The sequence below is a fragment of the Balaenoptera borealis genome (genome assembly GCF_965194805.1).
Source record: "Balaenoptera borealis genome assembly, chromosome: 2".
Taxonomy (NCBI): domain Eukaryota; kingdom Metazoa; phylum Chordata; class Mammalia; order Artiodactyla; family Balaenopteridae; genus Balaenoptera; species Balaenoptera borealis.
In genome coordinates this window covers 84,500,947-84,525,461 of record NC_138867.1, presented here as the reverse complement: position 1 = coordinate 84,525,461, position 24,515 = coordinate 84,500,947, and the positions used below count along the sequence as shown (strand labels likewise).

Below are 24,515 nucleotides of genomic sequence, written 5' to 3'. Positions count from 1 at the left end.
GGCAAGTTACCTAACTTCTTTAAGCAACTTTTCTCTTTGCAAAAACAGGAATAATAATTGTATAGAACCATGGGTCTTAGTTATCTATTAATGTGTAATAAATTAATCTAAAATTTAATGGCTTAAAATATTTATCATCCAGTTTCTGTGGGTCAGGAATCTGGGTGCAGTTCACCTGGGATCTGTGGCTCAGGGTTTCACAGGGCTGGAATCAATCTGTCAGGTGTGGCTTCAGTCATCTCAAGTCTTACATAGAGAAGAATCTTCTTCCAAGTTCAATCATATGATAATCATACTGTTGTTGGTAGGATTCAGCTTCTAAAGGTATGTTGGACCAAGGGCCTCAGTGACTCCACCAGCTTTTGAGCAGAAGTTCTTTGGCATGTGGGCCTCTCCATGTGGCTCATATCATGAAACTAGCTTCATCAGAGCATCAAGCAGGAAGGGCCCAAGAGTAAGTGCAAGCCAGATGGAAGTCGCAGTGGTCTATAGCGTAGTCTCAGAATTGACAGCTCATCACTTTTAAAAAAAAAAACTAAACTACAACTTTATTCATATTTCAACAATTTTTCCACCCTGGATCCTATTCAGGGTTGTCATGTCTCCTTAGTCTCTTTGATCTGTAATCATTCCTCAGTATTTCCTTGTGTTTCATGATCTTGACATTTTTTTGGAAGAACTTCTAGTTATTTTGTTATTTTGTAGGACTGCCCCTCAATTTGGATTTGTTGGTATTTTCTCATGATTTTGTTGAGGTTTTACATTATTAGAAGGATAACACAAAAGTGATTTTCCCTTTCCATTGTATCATATCATGGGTACATGATGTCAGTATATATTGGCAGTGTTATTAACTTTGATAAATTGGTCAAGGTTGTATGCATCAGGCTTCACTTCAATGAAGTTACTATTTTTTTTTATCAACCCAGAACCACCACCACTTTTGACATATTCTATTTGTTAGAGACAAGTCGCTAAGTCCAGCCAGTACACACAAGGAAGGAGATGATATAATGGCATAAGTATCAGGAGGTAGGGTTCTTTGGGAGTCATTTCAGAAGTTGCTCATCATACTATGAAAGGTAAGGTAAGTAAATGTCCATCAACAGATGAATGTATAAAGAAGATGTGGTGTATATATATATATACACAATGGAATATTACTCAGCCATTAAGAAGAATGAAATAATGCCATTTGCAGCAACATGGATGGACCTGGAGATTATCATACTAAGTGAAGTAAGTCAGACAGAGAAAGACAAATATATGATATTGCTTATATGTGGAATCTAAAAAAAAAAAAATGATACAAATGAACTTATTTACAAAACAGAAACACAGACTTAGAGAACAAACTTATGGTTACCAGGGCATGGGGAAAGGGCATGGGGAGGGGAGGGATAAATTGGGAGTTTGGGATTGACAAGTACACACTACTATATTCAAAATAGATAACCAACAAGGACCTACTGTATAGCACAAGGAACTTGGCTCAATATTCTGTAATAACTTAAATGAGAAAAGAATTTGAAAAAGAATGGATACTTGTATGGGTATAACTGAATCACTTTGCTGTATACCTGTAACTAACACATCATTGTTAATCAAGTATACTCCAATATAAAATAAAACTTTAAAAAATAATAATAATAAAAAAGAAAGGTAAGGTAAGGATATAGTAGGTAAGGTAAGGATACAATAATGCACATAAAGGACTTAGCATGTTACTGTGTAAATGGTAGCTATCATAATGATAATTATGATAATTATTTTGTGGCTCTCTTTCAAATTGATTCATTTGACAAATGTTTATTGGATGCTTATAATGTTAGAAATGGAAATACAAAACTATTTGGTTTAGGGGAGAAATAATAATAAACAGGTAAAGAAAATATTTGTGAATTTTTTTAAAATAAATTTATTTAGTTATTTAGTTATTTATTTATGGCTGAGTTGGGTCTTTGTTGCTGCGTGCAGGCTTTCTCTAGTTGCAGTGAGCCGGGGCTACTCTTCATTGCGGTGCGCAGGCTTCTCATTGCGGTGGCTTCTCTTGATGTGGAGCACAGGCTCTAGGCACGCAGGCTTTAGTAGTTGTGGCACGTGGGCTCAGTAGTTGTGGCTTTCAGGCTCTAGAGCGCAGCCTCAGTACTTGTGGTGCACGGGCTTAGTTGCTCTGCGGCATGTGGGATCTTCGCGGACCAGGGCTCAACCCTGTGTCCCCTGCATTGGCAGGCAGATTCTTAACCACTGCACCACCAGGGAAGCCCAATATTTATGAATTTTGATGAATGATATAAGGAAAGCAATCAGGACAAAGTGATTGTGTGTGTGTGTGTGTGTGTGTGTGTGTGATGATTGTTTCAATCAAGACAGAGAAAGCCTACTTGATATGATACTTATGCTGAGATTGAATGTTGAGAAAATATCAGCTTTACAAGATTCTGAAAAGTAATATTGTAGGCAGAGATTAGCAAGTTCAAGGACAATGAGGCAGAGAAGAGTCTGTCATGTGAAGGAAATAGGAGAACCTTATGACTAAAGTATACTCAGCAAGGGGTAAAGTGTTACAATGTTGGTGAAGTAAACAGGGGCTAAATTATATAGGACCTTGTAGGCTGTGGGAAGGATGTTATTTTATTCTAAGTATGATGGAAAGGATTGTAGTGTTTTATGAAAGATAATGATAAAATCTTATTTTTAAACTTTTATTCTAAATTTATTCTAAATTTATATTTCTACAAATTATAGAAAACTTGCAAGAATAGTGTAAAGAAGTTCTGTATATGTGTGGTGAAAATTATAACAATGCCAGCTCTCTCTGATTGAATCTATTGTCTTCAAAACATCTAAAATGGTATACTGGCCTTTACTTTTCTAGTATTCAAAGAAGACAACATTTCTGTACCTACTATATAAGGACAAAGAATCATTATAATTAGGTTATTTTCTCTTTAAATATTCAGATAATAAGTGCAAAAATGTTTGGAGACTATTGAAATTATCACTAGTGTTTAAGTTTGGGACAGTCATAAAATGGCACCTACTGACTGGTAGGAAACTATTTTTCAGATCAGTCTGGTGTCATTGCAAGTATCCCGTGGGCAACTTTATTTTACTGTTTGAATTTCACCTTAGGATTTTTGCCTTTACTCTTGACATTTTTTTTTTTTTTCTGGCAAGGAAATATAATATAGGTACAAGTTTCTGAACCATGGACATTTTAAAGGAATGTGTAACTGATCCAAAACTTTGACACCAACAAGGATGCTTGAATATTATGGCACATACATGGTAGTACCTAATTAACACTTGTGCCTACAGTATCTCCATGCTCATAGCATGCCATTCTTACTGATTTTTTACACTTGCTTTAGAAAGTGTTGCATGGCATTCATTCAATATACCTTTTATATTCAGGTTCATTATTTGGGAAAGTATTTGTTGGTGTACAATTGTATGTGCTTTACTGTTTTATGACTCATCCCACTCCATGGATGACCTCAAAACTAGGTTGTATTTCATCTGGCTTCTTTCTTGTTTTCTTCCCACCCATATCTCACAACTGAATCTTTCTTTCTTTGCTAACATGTACTTTGAATGCCTTAGACACAAATAGAAAACAAGAGTCATGGTAAACAGCACACCGGAAGTCCAAGAAATCTATTGTCTATTCAGTCAAGGAGTGCTAAGAAAGGAAGGTGGTCACAACCAACAAACATCTTAGCTGGTGAGCTCATGAATGGTTCTAGTTAGAATAGAAAACAGTCCATTTATTTGCCTGGCCAAGGCCTGGAAGTAAACATAAGGTTGCTAGGTATGGGAACAGGATAAGGGGAAGGAATAAAAGTGGTTTAGTAGAAAGACGACAGAATTCTAAGTATGGCTCTGACACTAAATAGATGTTAGATGAAACGAATTTTAATTAAGTTTATATTCTTATCAGTATTTTATGAAATTACTGGATACTGAGTTTTACCATCATTAAATTTCAGATTTGGAAAGGGGTTCAGTGGTTGGCTAATCCAAATCTGTAGTATGAATGCCTCCCACAATATCCCTAATAACTGACCAGCTAGCTCCTTCAGTGAAAGAGAATTCAGTACCTACTGAGGCAATCTATCCCATTTTGTATAGCTCTAATTCAATGGGTCTTAAACTTTTTTGTCTCAGGACCCATTTATACTGTTAGAACTAACTAAACATCACAAAGAGCTTTTTGTTTATATGGGGTATATCTATTGATAGTGATATTAGGAATTAAAATGAGGCATTTAAATAATTAGTTCATTTAAAATAGCAACAATAAGCCCATTAGATATTAGCATAAATGTTTTAAAATTTTAATAATTTTGAGCTAGGCACAGAAAAACAGCTACTACATGATCTCACTTATATGTGGAATTTTTTAAAAAGTTTAATTCATGGAGACAGAGAGTAGTATGGGACCAGGGACTGGAAGAGGTGGGGGAAAAGAGGAGATGCTGGCCAAAGAGTACAAACTTTCAGTTATAGGATGAATAAATTCTGGAGACCTAATGTACAGCATAGTGACTACAGCTAATAATAATGCATTGTGTACTTGAAATTTGCTAAGAGAATAGATCTACAGTGTTCTCACACACAACACACACACACACACACACACACACACACTAACTGTGTAAGGTGATGGGTTTGTTAGTTAGCTTGATTGTGGTAATCATTTCACAATGTGTATATATATATATATATATATATATATATATATATATATTATGTTGTACACCTTAAATATATACCATTTTTATTTGTCAATCATACCTCGATAAAGTTGAAAAAAATAATTATATTTTTAAAAAATTATAGTGAGAAGAATGAAATGGTTTTATCTCTTTTCAAATCTCTTTAATGTCTAGCTTAATAAGGGGTTCTTATGTCTTCTTTTTTGTGATATGACACATCAAGTAGCCTTTGGAAAACTTCACTGTTCACTTGCATGAAAATGGGAATCTAAACGGCAAATAACATCCTAGTATTATTTAAATATAGTTGTAAACTAGCAGACCCCCTGAAAAGGTCTCAGATTGTGCTGGGACTCCAGATCACATTTTGAGAACCATTGCTCCAATTATTTATAAAGGATTTTCTTTATTTTGAGCTCATATTATCCTTCTATTTGAAAGGTCCTTGTACTAATCTCAAGAATCATAAAGAATAAGTGTGATCTCTGTTTCAAAGGATCCCCTCACTCAAATAATTTATGACAGCTATCTTGTTATCCCTGTATCTTTCCTTCAGGATAAACTTTCATAGTTCTTTCAACTAATTATCGTGTGAAAATTTTCAATTTTCCACCTTAGTTATATTGAGTTGGCCAAAAAGTTCATTTGGGTTTTCTGAAACATCTTCTGGAAAACCCCATATGAACTTTTTGGCCAACCCAATATTATCCTTGGGCCTACTCCCATTAGTCAGTTGTTCTCTTCGTGCATCAATTAGGGTTGAATACAATATTTCAGGATAGCCTGAATGGTGCAGAGAGGAAATCTTAACCTGGATTTCATACTTCAATTAATGTCTCAAATTAATACATATTTGATCCATATTTTAACTAGCTGATGTTTAGTCAAATCTTTATTTTACAATTTTGATTTAAGTGGATTTATAGAATTTTTTAAACCTATGTCATCTTGTTAGATATGGATCATGGTTTTAGTTTGTGGATCCTGATGCTGTTATACAAAGTATTCATAATATTTATGGCAGATATAATGTGACGTGTTCACCAAATTGTTTTATTTTCTTCCTGGGCATACAGCACAACTACATACTGAGCTCCTGTTGCATCTAGGCATAGGACTGAGTTTTGGTCAGTGGGATATAGGCAGAAGTGCCCTATGATCTGTTTCATTGCTGGCCAGAGACATGCAGTGCAAAGGTGTACTCTCTCTCTAATTGACTTGTTGCAAAAAAAGACCTCAGAGAAAACAAAAAGTGGATCCCTGAGTCCATCATTTGAAGGAGACATTCCAGGAGAGCCTCCTAAAGAGGAAAATTCACACTGAACCTTCCATGAGTCAGAAAGAAACTGTTATTTATTGCTCTACGCTCATTGAATTGTTTGATAGCCTACATGTTCTCATCTTCTATTAAAATTCTCTATGGTTGACATTAGTCTGTTATTCAATCACTGTTTTGCCATAGTCATTCAATCAAAAAGGACTGTACTACCTCAACAATACTAAGAGTACTAACTGTACTGTCATTTACCCCATATTTATCATATCCACATGAATATAAGATAATTTTTGGTAGATGGTACAGTGAAATTTAGATAAATGATGAGTGATGCTGGCATCATAGACTAAGTTGGGATGTATTTCCTTATCTTTGATTTTCTGAAAGGGTTTATGTAGAATTGGTATTAGTTCTCCCTTAAATGCTCAGTAGAATTCACTAGGGAAGTCAATGGGCCTGAGGTTTTCTTTGTGGGAAGATTTTTAACTACAAATTGAATTTCTTTAATAGACCTAGGCTTGTTTAGAGTATCTATTTATTACCTCTTAAGAGTTCTCTTGTAATTTGTCTTATAGGTATTTTGTTCATTTCATCCAAATGTCAAATTTGTAGGCATAAGGTTATTTATAACTGTATCCTTTTAATATCTGTAGAATCTGTAATATCACCTCTCTTGTTCCAGATATTGGTGATTTGTGCCTTTCCTCTGGTCAGTCTGGCTAGAGATTTATCAATTTTTTTAATCTTCTAAAAAAAATCAGTTTTGGTCTTATTAATTTCTCTATTGTTTTCCTGTTATCTATTTCATTAATTTCCTCTCTGGTCTTTATTAGTTCCTTTATTTACTTTGCATTTAATTTGTTCTTTATTTTTCAGTTTCTTACGGTAGAACTTGAAGTCACTGATTCGAGACCTTTCTTCTTTTTAATACAAGCATGTTATAAGCACTGCTTTAGTAGTATCCTACAAATTCTGATGTTTTGTTTTTCATTCAGTTCAAAGTATTTTCTTATTTTCCTTTTGATTTTGTTTTTGACCTATGGGTTATTTGAGCTGTGTTATTTGGTTTTCACACATTTGGAAATTTTCCAGATATCTTTGTTATTGATTTCTGATTTAATTCCATTGTGATCAGAGAACATATTTTGTATGACTTGAATCTTTTAAAAATTATTGAAACTTTTTTCATGGCTCAGGATCTGGTCTATCATGATAAATGTTCCATGTGAACTTTGAAAGAGTGTGTAGCCTACTGTTATTGGCAAGGAGTTCTATAAATTTCAATTAGGTCAAGTTTGTTGATAGTGTTGTTTAAGTCTGCAATACTCTTGATTTTCTATTCTATTAATTATTGAGAGCATAATTGAGAGCATATTAATTATTCTGAGCATAATTGTGGATTTGTGTATTTTTCCTTGCAGTTCTATCAGTTTTTATTTCAGGCATTTTGATACTCTATTTTTAAGTGATTAATTATTTGAGATTCTTAAGTGCTGTTGATGAATTTACCCCATTATCACTAAGAAATAACCTTCTTTATCTCAGATAATATTCTTCACTGTGAAATCTATTTGCACTGTTATTCATGTATCCATTCCAGCTATCCTTTGATTAGTATGGGCATAATATATCGTTTTCAATCTTCTACTTTTAGCCTATTAGTGTTTATATTTAAACTGTGTTTCTTGTAGGCAGTATTTAATTGGTTTTTGCTTTTTGTATTCGACCTGATCATCTTTTCCTTTTATTTGCAATGTTTATCCTATTTATATTTAGTGTGATTATTAATATAGCTAGGTGTAAATCATCACCTTGTTACTTGTTTTCTTTTTCTCTTATCTATTTTTGTTCCCTTTGATCTCTTTTCCTGCCTTCTTTTAGATTAATTGAATATTTTCTATGATTCCACTTTATTTTTTTTCTTGGCTTTTTTATTGTTGTTGCTATTTAGGAGGCTGCTCTAGGGCTCATGGTGTAAGTCATTATCATATTCTACCTTTGACATGATATCACTTCACATATAAGACATTTACAATAGCATACTTCCATTTCTCTTTACCTGTTCTTTGCATTATTGTTGGCATACATTTTGCCTCTACACAACTTATGAATTCCACAATACTTCTTTATTTTTGTTTAAACAGTGAATTATCTTTTAAAGCGACTGAAATAATTTTTAAAAAATCACACATATTTCTCCATGGGTCTTGAGCTCCATCTCCTTATTTCTGGTGTTCTTTATTGTTTTGCATAAGTCATTATTTTCACTTGTTATCATTTTCCTTTAGCCTGAAGGACTTCCATAACATGTGTGCAGGTGCTCTGGGTGATGATTTATTTCTGGGTTTTTTTTTTTAATGTCTGAAAACTTCTTTATTTCACCTTCATGTTGTCTTACTGGCCACTGTCCCTCTAATCCCTTCAGATGGTTCTTTCCCTGGACTAGGATAGTTTCTTCCCATACATGTGCTCTCTGCTGAATACTAGAGGGAACCCTCTGCATATCAACTCTGTCCAGCTTTCTCCTCTCCAGTACTCTGTCCTACACATTCTAGTTGTCTTGGACCTTCAGCTGTGTCTCCTCAACCCAAGAGAGTCTGATGGGTTTTTTATGGATCTCACATCCTGCCCCACCCTACCCGCACCATCAGTTGAAAACTCTCTCAAGGCAATAAACTGCTCACCTAGTTTGTTTCCCATTTCTCTGAGATGATTGTCCTTCATTACCTGGTATCCAGTGTCTTGAAAACCTTTTTTTTTTCCTTCATATATTTTTTCTATTTTTCTTTTTCTTTTGGGTGTTTCAAGTTGAGGTTAAATCCAGTCTCTGTTACTCCATCCTGCCTGGAAGTGAAAGTCCCTTCACTGACTGTTCTTTTAATGCCAGTTTTTTGTATTCCATTTTTCATAGTTAAAAAAATTTGTCTTTATTTCACCATTGCCTCAGAAGTTTTTACTTCTTATAGTTCTTATAGTTCTTATAGTTCTTCAGTATTATTTTCTTTTTCTAGTCTAGCAAATTTTCATCTCCCCTGATAAGCTGGAGTATGGAGATCCTTGTACCTCTTCATCAAAGAATAGACAGTTGATTCTGTGAATTTTCTCTGATACTCACTTAAGCAATTCTCTATTTTCATATCTCTTTTGTAGAGTATAAAACATTTGTCCTTGTCCTATAAGAGCATACTCTGAGAGCTTTCACAAGTTGTAAAGTAGAAATGTAAACGTTTTGTTTTGTTTTACCTATGTCTACTGCCTTGAACTTTGTTCATTAAAGCTCTTATTTACAAGTAAATTATTTTGCTAATTAATAGCAGCCTGCTAGCTCCGTCAGCCTCACACCAGACTTCTCCCAACTCCCAGTAAATTGTGAAAAGATTATTGTGAAAGAATTTATGAAAATTCCTCACTCACCGCTATCGCTTTATCTGTTATTGGCCTATTTTCTGCTTCTGACTGCATTGAGTTTTTGGGTGTATTTGACATTAATCTTGCTAGAAGCGGACTGCTGGAACAAATGAAATCGCTGTCTTGTATAGTTTTATAAATCTAAATTTTAGTAACCTTCATTATCTCCTTTCCTTTGTTAAGAAATGGATAGTGGTTAAATTGTGGATGTGATGGGACTATCAAGAGTGGCAGGATGGCTATTTCTCTATTCAGTAAAGATGGCATTTTGTTATGATTATGACATTGTGATTGTGTATATCCTATAGAATCATAGCATGTTGAAGACTGTTTCCAGGCATCAAAATCAGACCTTGAGTAGAAAAGAAATATGTTTTAGAAATAATATCCTAATTACTAATTTATAGTAGGTTAATTTCTTCTAGTTTAAAGCATTTCTTGAAATATAAATCCAATTATGCTTTCTTCACTATATCTACTGTTGTGATATTTGATCATAAGTATGCTTTATAGAGTTCATAGTGTTTTGAGTGAATTATAATAACAATCACTTAGTGAAAAGCTTAACTTGGTACTATACAGTAAATTTTATACTAGTAGTTCATTTTTCACTTCCTACTGAGTTTGCTTTCTTATGGGATTATTGTATTAAATGTTTACATGTTTTCTTTTTAAAAATCATGATCAGTCATGTTTATGGATGTATCTCTTAATGATTTATGATCAGTATTACTAAAAGAAAAATGCAGGTGCATTTCTCCTCAATATAAATATATTTTTCTGTGAAACTGCAATTCAAAGCAGTATTAAAAAAATCTATCAGCATTAAATTTTTTCTTAAGATATAATTTGTGTTTTTTTAAAGTATTTATTTATTTTTGTTTGGTTGCGCCAGGTCTTGGTTGCTGCAGGGAAGCTCCTTAGTTGTGGCTTGCCAGCTCCTTAGTTGCAGCACGTGGGCTCCTTAGTTGCAGCAGGTGGGCTCCTTAGTTGTGGCATGCAAACTCTTAGTTGAGGCATGCATGTGGGATCTAGTTCCCTGACCAGGGATCAAACCCAGGCCCCCTGCACTGGGAGCAGAGTGTTATCCACTGCGCCACCGGGGAAGTCCCTATAATTTATTTACTTTTTTTTAATTTTAATTTTAATTTTAATTTTTTTATTTTTTTTATTTTTTAAAAAAATTTATTTATTTATGGCTGTGTTGGGTCTTCATTTCTGTGCGAGGGTTTTCTCTAGTTGTGGCAAGTGGGGGCCACTCTTCATCGCTGTGTGCAGGCCTTTCACTGTCGTGGCCTCTCTTGTTGTGGAGCACAGGCTCCAGACGCGCAGGCTCAGTAGTTGTGGCTCACGGGCCTAGTTGCTCTGCGGCATGTGGGATCTTCCCAGACCAGGGCTCGAACCCGTGTCTCCTGCATTAGCAGGCTGATTCTCAACCACTGCGCCACCAGGGAAGCCCTTTTTTTTAAAAAATTAATTAATTAATTAATTTATGGCTGTGTTGGGTCTTTGTTTCTGTGCGAGGGCTTTCTCCAGTTGCAGTGAGCGGGGGCCACTCTTCATCGCGGTGTGCGGGCCTCTCACTATCGCGGCCTCTCTTGCTGTGGAGCACAAGCTCCAGACGCGCAGGCTCAGTAGTTGTGGCTCATGGGCCTAGTTGCTCCGGGGCATATGGGATCTTCCCAGACCAGGGCCCGAACCCGTGTCTCCTGCAGTGGCAGGCAGACTGTCAACCACTGCGCCACCAGGGAAGCCCAATTTATTTTTAATTATACATTTTCTAGAGCATTTAAAGTGAAGAATACTAGGAGGATCACTTAGATTGCTTCATTGCTTTTCTGCTTTTATTTAGTTAATATAAGATCTAGTGGTGTTAATAAATATTTAATGTTGGGATTTTTAAAAAAATTTTTTCTGGTGTTGCTTCCTTCTTTTTTGTTTGTTTTGCTTTGTTTTTTTCTTTTTAAAAAAATTTTTATTGGAGTATAGTTGATTTATAATGTTGTGTTAGTTTCTGCTGTACAGCAAAGTAAATCAGTTATACATATACATATATCCACTCTTCCCATATAGGTCATTACAGAGTATTGAGAAGAGTTCTTGGACTATACAGTAGGTCCTTATTAGTTATCCATTATATATATAGTATTGTGTATATGAATGCTGAAATTTTAAATTATCTCAAAAATATCTGCGTTTGACCATCTTTCTATTCAGGCTTCCTCAAGATCCCTCCAATTTTAATATTCTATGAGCCTCATAGTGTTATACTGCTAAAGATTTCACATCAGTCTGAAACTGGAAGGGAACTAATAAAGTATTAAAAGCAAACAGAAAAGAATATGATAAAATACTCAAATAGGCATATAAGTACATTTTCACCCTATAGGCATACCTACTTGGAAGGCAAAAATATAATCCTTAGAATGCTTTTAAGCATGGAGTCAGAGCAAGGGGAGTTGGTGGGATAATCTTGAAAGCTTCTGTCATTAAGCCACTTTACCTAGGTTCATCCAGTTCCTGATAGGGCAGACCTACTGCACATCCCAGAAAATGAAACCCATAGGCAGGGACATCTGCTTCTGTGTACATTGGTGGAGTTCTACTTTAAAATCTGGATACTGTTCTTTCTCCCATTCTCCATAGTTTAAAAATATAGCAAATGAAATTTGCTAAAAAAATAGCAATTTATTAATTACTTCCTGAAACTTAAGATGGTATTTTGACTATGCTCATTAGATTTACCCTAGGTTGAACAAAGAATTTTAAAATGACAATTTTCCACAGAATTATCACAGACAAAATCCATAAAGTTGTTTTGTTTTGTCTTTGTTGCAAACCTGAACTTAAGGGAACAGGAAAGTAGTGTTGATAACAATTTCATGAAGACCAAGAAGTACTCAGCACGGGGCTTCTCTGGTGGCCCAGTGGTTGAGAATCTGCCTGCCAATGCAGGGGACATGGGTTTGATCCCTGGTCTGGGAAGATCCCACATGCCACGGAGCAACTAAGCCCTTGCGCCACAACTGCTGAGCCTGTGCTGTAGAGCCTGTGAGCCACAACTACTGAGCCCACGTGCTGCAACTACTGAAGCCCGCGCGCCTAGAGCCCATGTTCCACAACGAGAGAAGCTACCGCAGTGAGAAGCCTGCACCGCAAAGAAGAGTAGCCCCCTCTTGCTGCAACTAGAGGAAGCCCGCGTGCAGCAACAGACCCAACACAGCCAAAAATAAATAAATTAAAAAAAAAAAAAGTACTCAGCACGAAGAAATAGCGCTTTTGCTAATCTTTTAACAAAATTCTACTCTTCCTCACTGCAACAGTGGAGATTTCTTCTTAGACAGTATGGATTTAAGTGCATAAAGATTATGCTACTTTGATTTCGATAGTCTGAATTTGTTCACTCAAAGCTGCAAAGTAGTCTTAAACCATGAATGTATTTACATCTCATCAAAGCAAACTTTGCTGATTGGTTAAATTAATTCATATTTCATAGATAAAATGGTGATCATATCTATTTACACATTTAAACACTACTGTAAGTTTATTTTTGTCTAAACTTTTTTCAATAGAAGGCCTAGGAGGATTACATACCAAGCCTAATTTGAATATCTGCCAAATCTGGGGAATTCAGAGCAGCATTAGTCTTCTAAATCTCATCAATACGAGATAAATAGGAGTTTTGATCTCTCAGAATTGCTATGCAATAATCCTAACCACGAAGACAGGCTGTAACAATTATAAGAGAGAAAATGCAATGTCCAGGGAAGATACCTAACTGAGAGAACTAAGTTCAAATCCTTAATAAGGTTGGCTATTTATTAGCTATATGACATTGGAAGAGTTGCTAATCCTCTCTGGAATGTAGTTTCTTTAATATGTAAAATGAAGATGATAATAGATACTGCTCTTGTAAGGATTAATAATGGGATATATAGCAGACATTTAAAAAATGTTAGCTCCTACTTCTGCTCTTTCCTTAGGTTCTAGGCCAGTCTAGACTTTTTTTGACTGTGAGGGAATAAAGAACAGAATGTATGTCTGTTCAAAATAAGATAAATGTTTTATATCTTAATCCCTCAACTCAGTAAAATAGGTGTATATAAGTGAAACAAAATTTTCACAAAATAGTACTTGTGAAAATGTACTGTGTCATGCACTGTGTATTTTTTTTCTTCTGAATTCTACTTTATTTCATTAAAAGGTAATAGTGTTTGGAAAATATTCCTCTAGGCCACTTTAAGTGAGCCTACTGTCTACAGTTATAAATAAAAACATCTTGTTTCAGGATGAGAGGTAAACCTTCCATCACTATACTCTTTTCTCTGGGTTTAAGGCTACACTTGGATATGATCATCATATGCTACCAAATCATTGCTATTTGAGAGGTATTAGCACTGAATCTAGAAGTAGCTTCTTGGGCAGGCAACCAGCCAGGTGTTAAATGAGGATAGGAAGACTTGAAAACTATCTCTAGAACTTGATAGCATGATTAATTAATATTTAGTGAAGTACTCTAACTTTCGATGAAAGGACCCTTATAAATAATAGTACTAACGTACTGAAAATATCATATACCATATAGTATCCAGTAATATCTGAGACCTCTATTAACTTTGCTAAAGGTAGTTCAGACATATTGTTTGAGAAGTTTTACAACCAACAATTAGATTTGAGGAAGTAGTTTCCTTAACAATCTGCAGTCTTATGAAGCATAACAGCTTTGTGTTATGTAGTCCTGATTACATAGCAAAAAGAAAATATTTGTGGTTTTTATTATGTTCCTTATTGGAATAAATAGTTCATTTAGGGAAAGATAAACATTCCAGGACCATGATATATAGTTTTAAAAACGTCTCTGTTTAAAATATATTACTTTGGGATGTATTAGTATACCTTCAGAAGGGGACAGAGAATGGGTCCTTTGAAAATTTAATCATACCATGATCATGTCACTCCTTAGCTCCAAACCTTCTTATTTTAATCACAATAAAAGCTAAAGTCCTTATAATAGCCTACAGGGTCTGGCCCCAATCACTTCTCCCCCACCCCACCTGCACCCCTTTACCTGCCTTCAACTCCAACTGCTCTCCAACCATCTCATTCCACCGCAGTCACACTACTTCCCCAATATACCAGGCTCCCTCCCTTAACTTTCTTCAGTTCTTTGCTCAAATATCACCTTCTCAGCGAGGCCTTCCCTGACCACCCTCTTTAAAATATTGCATCAAATTCTCCCCCTTCCCTTAACACACACGCACACTTTCCAGCCTGTCCTTGCTTTACTTTTCTCCATAGCATATGTAGAGATGTACTACATATTTATTACTTATTGTCTGTCTCCCATTAGAATGAAAGCACCATAAGGGTAGGGGTGTTTGTCAGTTTTTGTGCACTATTGTACCCCCAGAGCTTAGAACAGTGTTCGGCACTCAGGAAATAAATATGTTTTGATGAATGAATGAAAGGATGAATGAATGAATTGTAACTACAATTAGCATAATGGTTTCAGTTCTTCAAAGTGTTTTTCTTATTTATTCCACAGGTAGAAATTATTTACACGACTATCACTATTGTTAATCTTAAGATAGGCAATGTACAGCAGAAAGAATATTATATATATGGCTTTAAAGTTTCTGAGTTCCTATTCCTTCAGTTTGGGGGAAGTGAAAGCTAAAAAAAGGGGTTCTGTCGTGGTGCTAATGGCTGCGGTGTTGAAGGGCGGCTGGGGATTTCGTTTCTAGGGAGGGTTACAGGTGAAAGTCTTACCACGTTGCTCATGGAATCCAAAGTATTGTACCTGTGGCTGCTTGATTCTTGGAGTTCAGACCTAGCCTGGTTTGGTAAGCAGCAAGGGAAGAAAACCGCCGGATATTTTCTTGAACGATCTCCTGATGCAACTGTGTTTACCGCCTTCCCGGCAGCACCCAGGGGGAACTTTAGGGCCAGGAGACTCTCACAGCCTTTATTTGGTTCTCAGTCCCTGGGCTCTGGGAAGCAGCGAGGTGGGCTGAGGGCCCTCTCCCCTTCACTTGGCGGCCGCCGGGCCGCACGCCCACGCGACAGGTGAGGCGCGGCGGAGCGCCAACTACACAACGGCGGGGCCAGACGCTCGCGTTCTGCGCCGCCGGCGGCCGCGAGTTGGCTGAGGAGGGTCCCGGCGGCGGCGAGAGCCCCTGCAGACGGACGCCCGGCAGGCGGGAACTCTTCCCGCACGGGGGCGCTGCCACCTGCCCGGAGGAGGAGCCAGAGCGGGACCTAGTTTTTTGCGGCTCCGGCGCACGGGAGTCGGGAGAACCCACCCTGATCATGAAGGGCTGCAAAGGCATCGAGAACCCGGCTTTCGTCGCCTCCAGTCCGTACAGCCCGCGCCGTTTGTGTCCATCGTCCTCTTCCGTCGAGGTCTCTGTCTCGTCCACCAATCCCCTGAGAGAGGGTTCGCCGCCGCAGGAGCCTCAGGAGCCCCAGAAGTCCCCGGAGCCACCTCTTTCTTCAGTAACTCCTCCTGGCTCCCAGGAGCGGTCCGGGCCAGAGTCACTGTCAGAGTATGAGGAGGGGCCCTGCGGGTGGGGGAACTTCCAACCCCAGTGTCTCCAGTGCTGCAACACGCCCCAGGGCTTTCTGTTTCACTATTGCCTTTTGGCCCTCACGCAAGGTAAGGTCCAGGGCCGGCTCGAGAGGGCGGGGGGCCAGCGGGGGGCCGGCGGGGAGGAGAGGGCAGGTGCGCCGCGAGCCCGAGGGGTCGACGCGCCGAGCTAGGTGGCCCCAGGCTTGGGACTTGGAAGCGCTCGCACCGACGTCAACCTACGAGGTTCAGGTATCTACATTTTAGCTTCTCTTTTATGGAAACATTTAAAACTTGCCATACAAGCTTTTTCTCTTTAGTGTTCTACCTCAGTCTAGCCGATTCGATTCCTACAAAGAAGATGAGTGGAGCCTTCCTTCGGGAACCTTTTGCTGGGGGGTGGGGCGGGGGAGATCCACTGTACGTTACAAAAACATGCATTTTGCTAAACCCCCTTATTAAAAGGATTTTTTTTTTTTACGTTGTTTCTGGAAGAGAAGAATTAATAAATTTGCAGTTGAGGTAGGGTGGTTCTCGAAGGAGAAACTTGTTGAAAATATATGGTATCGGTTAGATCTAGGCATTCGTGTTTTGTGAGTATAGTTTGAGTGTATTGGATGCACACGTGGAGCCCAGTGAGTAAATCCGCAAAGGCTTCAGGCGTTGTTAACTGGTAAGGCAGTTTGTTCAAGGATCTCTTTTAGATTCTCTCGGGAGTTACTGATAAAGTCCAGGTTTATACCCTCAGGAGTTTGCAATCTAAGCCTGATTTGGAGGAGTGAGTAGAAGGGCCGAGGGACAATGACTCTCCTGAAAGAAAGCATGCGGGGAATGAAAGAAATGGGAAGTTACACTAAGGCGACAAATTAAGGAGGGGGTCATTAAAGTGCAGCATCTTCAAGGACATGCTGATGGTTAGCTAGAATTTGATGGTATGTAGATATTTTTTGGTCACTTGAGTCATAGTTTAAAAAATATTTTGTAAAGAGGCAATCAAGGACTGATTGAAAGAAATGTAATAAAAAAAAAATTGGGGGAGGAGGTGGGTTGAAATTGCTCTTTTTTAAGATTAACAGAAGACTATATCTAAATATATTCTTCCTGTTCTTATTCCTGCTCCACTGTCCTAAAGCAACTCAGTGTCCCTTGCACAGGTTAGGTGCTGAGTAAATATTTGTTGATTGTGAGTCTGCAGCTCTTCTACTAGCAACAGTTTTGTGCTAAAGAGTTACTTCCTTTTCCACCTTTCTTGTCCCCACCAAAGTTGGCCTTCTCTCAACATCTTGATCTCAGTTGTCCAAAATCAGTGATTGTGAAGCATCTTAGTGTCAAGGGAATGCAAAGTTCAAAGAAATTGGACACAAGTAAAAAATTCCTTGTCTTGTGTATTATCTTAAACGTATTCTGAAATTTCAATATGATTCCAGAATATATAATTTTGCATTTAATATAAAATATTGTTTAAAATTATTATCGAATATAATTGAAATTCTTAGAGAAATGTGTCAAGTTTAGCCTGGAGCTACTCTACCTAGAAATCTCCAATTTCAGAAGCATAATCTGAGATGAAAGTGACCCAGTAAATTCTTATTTTGGTTTAAGTCTGAATGACTGAAAACATTATTTTTGTGTTTTTCAAACAAGATCCTTCGGAAGACCATTTCCATGATATAGTAATAGGTGATTAATTGGTAAAAAAGACCCAAAACTTGTCAAGTGAGTTTACTTAACCCAGCACTTCTCAAAGATAAACAGGATTTCTCTTAGCACTTAATTGCCTAAGGTACCTCATAGCTTCATGCATTTACAAGAGACAACATAGTATGCAATGTTTCATGAAATTTCTTTTTTTTAAAAGCAAAGTTCTTGGAACTTGTGTAGCATACAATTCACATTGAGATCATAGGCTTAAAGTGCTATATTTCCATAAGAGTTTGCAAATTTGCTTTCTTAGAAAATTTTTTACCATAAAAACAGTGAGTTCTAATGACTGACTTTTAATCAGTATGGCAAGTGTGTCGGAAAGTTGATTTTAGATGGGAAATTTTCAAATTCTCAGACAACCTTATCTCCTTATAAATGTGTCATTCCTAGGTACCTTAGAAATTTTATCTTAAAACATCAAGAATTATAAATTGGCTTATAAATTTATTAAACTGGCATAAAAGTAAAAATCATGTTAGGACTTTTAAAACTTATATAAATTTTCTTGAAATACATTCCTAGTTACAGCCTTGATAAAGCAAAATTTGAAGAGATTATAGAGATCATGACTTGGATATACTCTTTCTATTAATTAATGAATGAAAACAATTCATGGTAGCCTCTCAAGTAAAAGGAATAATCAGTTAAAAACTTTGTAATTTGATCAGATGCTTTTTATTTTCACTTTATAGTAATGTTTAAACTTCTGTGTATTTAATCTATATCCAAACAGAACATTTTTGTTGTCAGTCAAAATTGGATTTTCAGCTTTTCCTTGTTTATCTTGTATTCCTTCATCATGGTTATAATGAGCAGATGAAGTATAAGGGTTTTTTATTTTTCTTTTTTCTGTTACTTTGCCTATTATTTAGAATGCCAGGGGTTAAAATAAGACTTTTAGTTTGTTATTTTTGCCCCAGGAACTTTTAAATATAACTTTAAAGAGTGCTAGAAGAAAATAGAGGTTTGAGAACTCAATTTCACCTTTCTTAAGACTAAGTCAAGGATCTCATGTTATAAATATGTTTAAAGATTGAGTAATTTGAGCAGTTTTAGTATTTGACCTCTCAATCACCTGTACATTTTGTACTCTTTCAAGCGAGGTCCATGGGACTATGCTACACCTCGAAACTCTCTAGCAAACCAGCCTCATGAAACTTTACCAGTCTTTTTGTCACTTAAAGAAAAATGAAGTTAGTTATAATTCAGTATGTGATAAGCATCAATTTTATTTAACATCTGAAAATTCACAAGTGTATAATTTAAAAGCGAACTGATTTGTAAAGGAAATATGTTTGGCTTGCTTAGCTTTGAAACTTTGAGATTTTTAAAATTGGTACATTTAAAAATATCAAAAGAAACAAACAATCAAATTTTAGTATGTCGTTAATAATCATAATCTATATGGTAAAGTTGTAATAATGCACTTAAATTTCCTCTTCTCTCTTTTAGGTATGGTGGTAAATGGCCTAGTAAATATTAGCATTTCCACTATTGAGAAGCGCTATGAATTGAAGAGTTCCCTGACTGGCTTGATATCATCAAGCTATGATATCGCATTCTGTTTGTTGTCTTTATTTGTATCATTCATTGGTGAAAGAGGACACCAACCAAGATGGCTTGCATTTGCATCCTTTATGATAGGATTGGGAGCACTTGTATATTCATTGCCAAAATTTTTTAGTGGAAAATACCAATTCGGGTCCCTTTTTGAAGGTAAGTTTCTGTTGTGTTTTGCTTATTTTAAGAAGTAGTATGAAACTATGTTATACTGCAACTCTATATTGAAGCTCACTTGTATGGGTAAATAGGGTAAGGGCTAGTCTCTTCCACTGCTCACTGCTTTGTTATGATGTGAATTGTGTTAGGAGATTACTGAGACAGATAGCACATTATTCATCCCTTCAGTGGCTCTCCAAGTTTTTAATCCTCGAATACTCATTCCCCATATTATACACAATCTTCCTCAGAAAAGACATGACTTGTTTTGGTTTACAGGTGGTGTGACTTCACTGGGGTTCTAAGATCTAGTTTTTCCCTTTATGGTTTTATTTACTGTGCTTATAGCTCTGCACCCTGGACATGTTGACTCCTGATTTGAGAAAGAGAGGTAAAACTTATAGGAGTGGGGCTTTTCCTGAGAACTGAAACTAGCTTTACTTTTGACTCTAGTTTAGAGACACAGAACTTCACGAGTTACCTAAAGTGTTGCTCTGGTCAGTACATTATTTAAAGGCTCAGAAAGGAAGTTTGATTATTTATATTTCTTCCCTTTTCTTTCCCCCAAAGAATCCTTTTTAATGGAAAAACGATTATGGTAGAGCCCAAGAAATGTGCTAATGAAAGTAGACCTTAACATTTTTTGTCCTTCCTGAGACTTTTAATAGCAAGTATTGAAATAAAATCAGAGGGCTACAAAATCTGAAGTTTTGATAGGTTAGGTAAATGAAGAAAAGGCTTATAGTAAGAAGAAAGGAGAACTGGGGCCTCCTGCACAATAGGCATTATTTTTAAGAAGTTAAGATTGTTATATTTGTATTAATTTTGAAAATTCATATTAAAGTGTTAACATTTCCCTAAATCTATTTCCCAATTATAGAATGACAACAAATGGGAAAATATTTTCAATAACAAAGTATATATCATGCAGCATGGTTTTAGGAGTGCACTTATTTAGAAAGCAGACTTCATTTTGGGAATAAAAATAGAATATGCAAGCATATGGCCCAAGAGAGGATGTTTTAAAAATGTGATACAGTTTGGAATGAATTGGATACGGTGAATGTGTTATCAGTAGAAAGAACAGTTACTAGATTCTAGTATATTATCTAAGATTCCACAGGATTTTATCAGGCCAACTTCACATACTTTCTCTGGGGGTAGATTTGGGAAAAACACATGTAGGCTTTAGTATAATACCTTTGAAATCTTAATTTCAAAGAGGAAAGGGAAAAGCTGAATTTTAGCCTGTCACACGAGAAATACGAAACTGAGTCTATGATAGCAAAAATATTATTGTGTCTGTAGTATTTAGGTGTTGATCTTTGTACTGAATCTAATCCCTCATTTTTCCAGTTGATCAGATGCCCTGTTTGTTCTTAAAGTATACAGACTTTGTTAAAAAAAATCTTTGACTCTCTAAACTAAAACATAAACACTTAGTCCAGTGCAGAAGCCTGATTCGTCCTCAGCCGTCTTCTTAGCTTCTTCTCTTGCCATACGTGTGTTGAGTTGCAGCCAGTCTGAATAATTTATATTTACTAAAGGGAAATGGCCACAAATTAAGGTGTGTTTGTGGCCAGAGATGAAGCCAAGAAGGTTGCTGAAGCCAGGTTATCGACTTTTAGTACATTATTGTATATTGTGCAGGTTTTCACCAAATTCATATTGATATTTTTCATTATTTTAGTTGAGGTAGATTAGGTAGAGGAATTGGCTGATCTGTAAAATTTTTACACTAAATTAAGACTCATAATTTAAATAATAGTTTATCTGTGGCAAATAAAAGCAAAAACTCAGGTTGCCCTTACATTATTCTGCCATTTGTTATGATGAATATTTATTGATATGGACTATACATGATGCTGAAATAATAGCAGTGAAACTGTTTCATGCCCTCTGGATTTTATATACTAGTGGAAGGAAACACAAAATAAACAAACAAGATAACTGAAGATTGAGGTGAGTGTATAACAGAACAAGTAGTGTGAAGTAATAGTGTACAAAAGGGAAAATTTGTGGGCAAGGAAAGGCCATTGTGATTAAAAACTGGATAATGAGGACCCAGCCAAGGAAGATGATATCCAGGCAGGAGAAAAAATGATCACGGGCTTTGGAGCAGGAAACAGCTTGGCTGGTTTTCGGAATTGTCAGTTTTGGCCAGCATGATCAAAGCGAGGGAGAATGTGGCGTGAGATGAATTTGAGAGGCAGGTAGACTGCAGTGTGAGGCATTTGGATTTTCCTTCAAGTGCAATGGGAATTCATGAGAGTTTTACACAGGGAGGTAGGTACATGATCTTATTTATGTTTTTTTTTTTTTTTAATTTATTTTATTTTTGCTGTGTTGGGTCTTCGTTTCTGTGCGAGGGCTTTCTCTAGTTGTGGCAAGCGGGGGCCACTCTTCATCGTGGTGCGCGGGCCTCTCACTATCGCGGCCTCTCTTGTTGCGAAGCACAGGCTCCAGACGCGCAGGCTCAGTAGTTGTGGCTCACGGGCCTAGTTGCTCCGCGGTATGTGGGATCTTCCCAGACCAGGGCTCGAACCCGTGTCCCCTGCATTAGCAGGCAGATTCTCAACCACTGCGCCACCAGGGAAGCCCTATTTATGTTTTTAATTGATCATTTGGCTTCTGTTGTTCTGAGGGACAAGAGTAGGTAGGAGGAAATCACCCAGGAGGTTTTTACTGTAGTTCAGGTGAGCAATAAAGGTGGTTGGGATGGGGTTGATAGCAGTAGAGATCTAGAGGAGTGATTGATTTTCAATGTATTTTATTTTTATTTTTTAATGTTTATTTATTTATTTATTTCTTATTAGTCATCCTTTTTTTTTTTAATTTTTTATTTATTTATTTTTGGTTGTGTTGGGTCTTCGTTTCTGTGCGAGGGCTTTCTCTAGTTGCGGTGAGCGGGGGCCACTCTTCATCGCGGTGCGCGGGCCTCTCACTGTCGCGGCCTCTCTTGTTGCGGAGCACAAGCTCCAGACGCGCAGGCTCAGTAGTTGTGGCTCACGGGCTTAGTTGCTCCGTGGCATGTGGGATCTTCCCAGACCAGGGCCTGAACCCGTGTCCCCTGCATTGGCAGGCAGACCCTCAACCACTGCGCCACCAGGGAAGCCCAGTCATCCATTTTATACACATCAGTGTATACATGTCAATCCCAATCTCCCAATTCATCACACCACCACCCCACCACCCACCTTGGTATCCATACGTTTGTTCTCTACATCTGTGTCTCAATTTCTGCCCTGCAAACCGGTTCATCTGTACCATTTTCTAGCTTCCACATATATGCGTTAATATATGATATTTGTTTTTCTCTTTCTGACTTACTTCACTCTGTATGACGTCTCTAGATGCATCCACGTCTCTACAAATGACCCAATTTCGTCCCTTTTTGTGGCTGAGTAATATTCCATTGTATATATGTACCACATCTTCTTTATCCATTCGTCTGTTGATGGGCATTTAGGTTGCTTCCATGACCTGGCTATTGTAAATAGTGCTGCAATGAACGTTGGGGTGCATGTGTCTTTTTGAATTATGGTTTTCTCTAGGTATATGCCCAGTAGTGGAATTGCTAGGTCATATGGTAGTTCTATTTTTAGTTCTTTAAGGAACTTCCATACTGTTCTCCATAGTGGCTGTCTCAATTTACATTCCCACCAACAGTGCAAGAGGGTTCCCTTTTCTCCACACCCTCTCCAGCATTTGTTGTTTGTAGATTTTCTGATGATGCCCATTCTAACTGGTGTGAGGTGATACCTCATTGTAGTTTTGATTTGCATTTCTCTAATAATTAGTGTTGAGCAGCTTTTCATGTGCTTCTTGGTCATCTGTATGTCTTCTTTGGAGAAATATCTATTTAGGTCTTCTGCCCATTTTTGGATTGGGGTGTTTGTTTTTTTAATATTGAGCTGCATGAGCTGTTTATATATTTTGGAGATTAATCCTTTGTCTGATGATTCATTTGCAAATATTTTCTCCCATTCTGAGGGTTGTCTTTTCGTCTTGTTTATGGTTTCCTTTGCTGTGCAAAAGCTTTGAAGTTTCATTAGGTCCCATTTGTTTATTTTTGTTTTTATTTCCATTACTCTAGGAGGTGGATCAAAAAATACCTTGCTGTGATTTACGTCAAAGAGTGTTCTTCCTATGTTTTCCTCTAAGAGTTTTATAGTGTCCGGTCTTGCATTTAGGTCTCTAATCCATTTTGAGTTTATTTTTGTGTATGGTGTTAGGGAGTGTTCTAATTTCATTCTTTTTCATGTAGCTGTCCAGTTTTCCCAGCACCACTTATTGAAGAGACTGTCTTTTCTCCATTATATATCCTTGCCTCCTTTGTCATAGATTAGTTGACCATAGGTGTGTGGGTTTATCTCTGGCCTTTCTATCCTGTTCCATTGATCTATATTTCTGTTTTTGTGCCAGTACCATATTGTCTTGATTACTGTAGCTTTGTAGTATAGTCTGAAGTCAGGGAGTCTGATTCCTCCAGCTCCATTTTTTTCCCTCAAGACTGCTTTGGCTATTCAGGGTCTTTTGTGTCTCCATACAAATTTTTAGATTGTTTGTTCTATTTCTGTAAAAAATGCCATTGGTAATTTGATAGGGATTGCATTGAATCTGTAGATTGCTTTGGGTAGTATAGTCATTTTCACAATGTTGATTCTTCCAATCCAAGAACATGGTATATCTCTCCATCTGTTGGTATCATCTTTAATTTCTTTCATCAGTGTCTTATAGTTCTCTGCATACAGGTCTTTTGTCTCCCTAGGTAGGTTTATTCCTAGGTATTTAATTCTTTTTGTTGCAATGGTAAATGGGAGTGTTTCCTTAATTTCTCTTTCAGATTTTTTCATCATTAGTGTGTAGGAATGCAAGAGATTTGTGTGCATTAATTTTGTATCCTGCAACTTTACCAAATTCATTGATTAGCTCTAGTAGTTTTCAGGTGGCATCTTTAGGATTCTCTATGTATAGTATCATGTCATCTGAAAACAGTGACAGTTTTACTTCTTCTTTTCCAATTTGTATTCCTTTTATTTCTTTTTCTTCCCTGATTGCTGTGGCTAGGACTTCCAGAACTATGTTGAATAATACTGGTGAGAGTGGACATCCTTGTCTT

The 24,515-nt window shown here is 36.9% G+C and overlaps 1 protein-coding gene across 4 annotated transcripts in view; it reads left to right on the top strand.

Annotated features, from left to right (window-relative positions):
* The first annotated feature begins 4,729 nt into the window (after nt 1-4,729).
* The window catches only part of SLCO4C1 (solute carrier organic anion transporter family member 4C1), a 71,443-nt gene continuing 51,657 nt past the window's right edge, over nt 4,730-24,515 (top strand). For 3 of the 4 annotated variants that reach the window (XR_014239524.1, XM_082376710.1, XM_082376711.1), the window contains exons 1-2: nt 4,730-16,060; nt 19,127-19,390. Coding sequence is in view for 3 of the 4 variants with exons in the window: in XM_082376710.1 (XP_082232836.1) it covers nt 15,715-16,060; nt 19,127-19,390 (610 nt within the window). In the remaining variant the exon portion in view is untranslated. The other variant, XM_082376712.1, reaches the window with a different exon arrangement.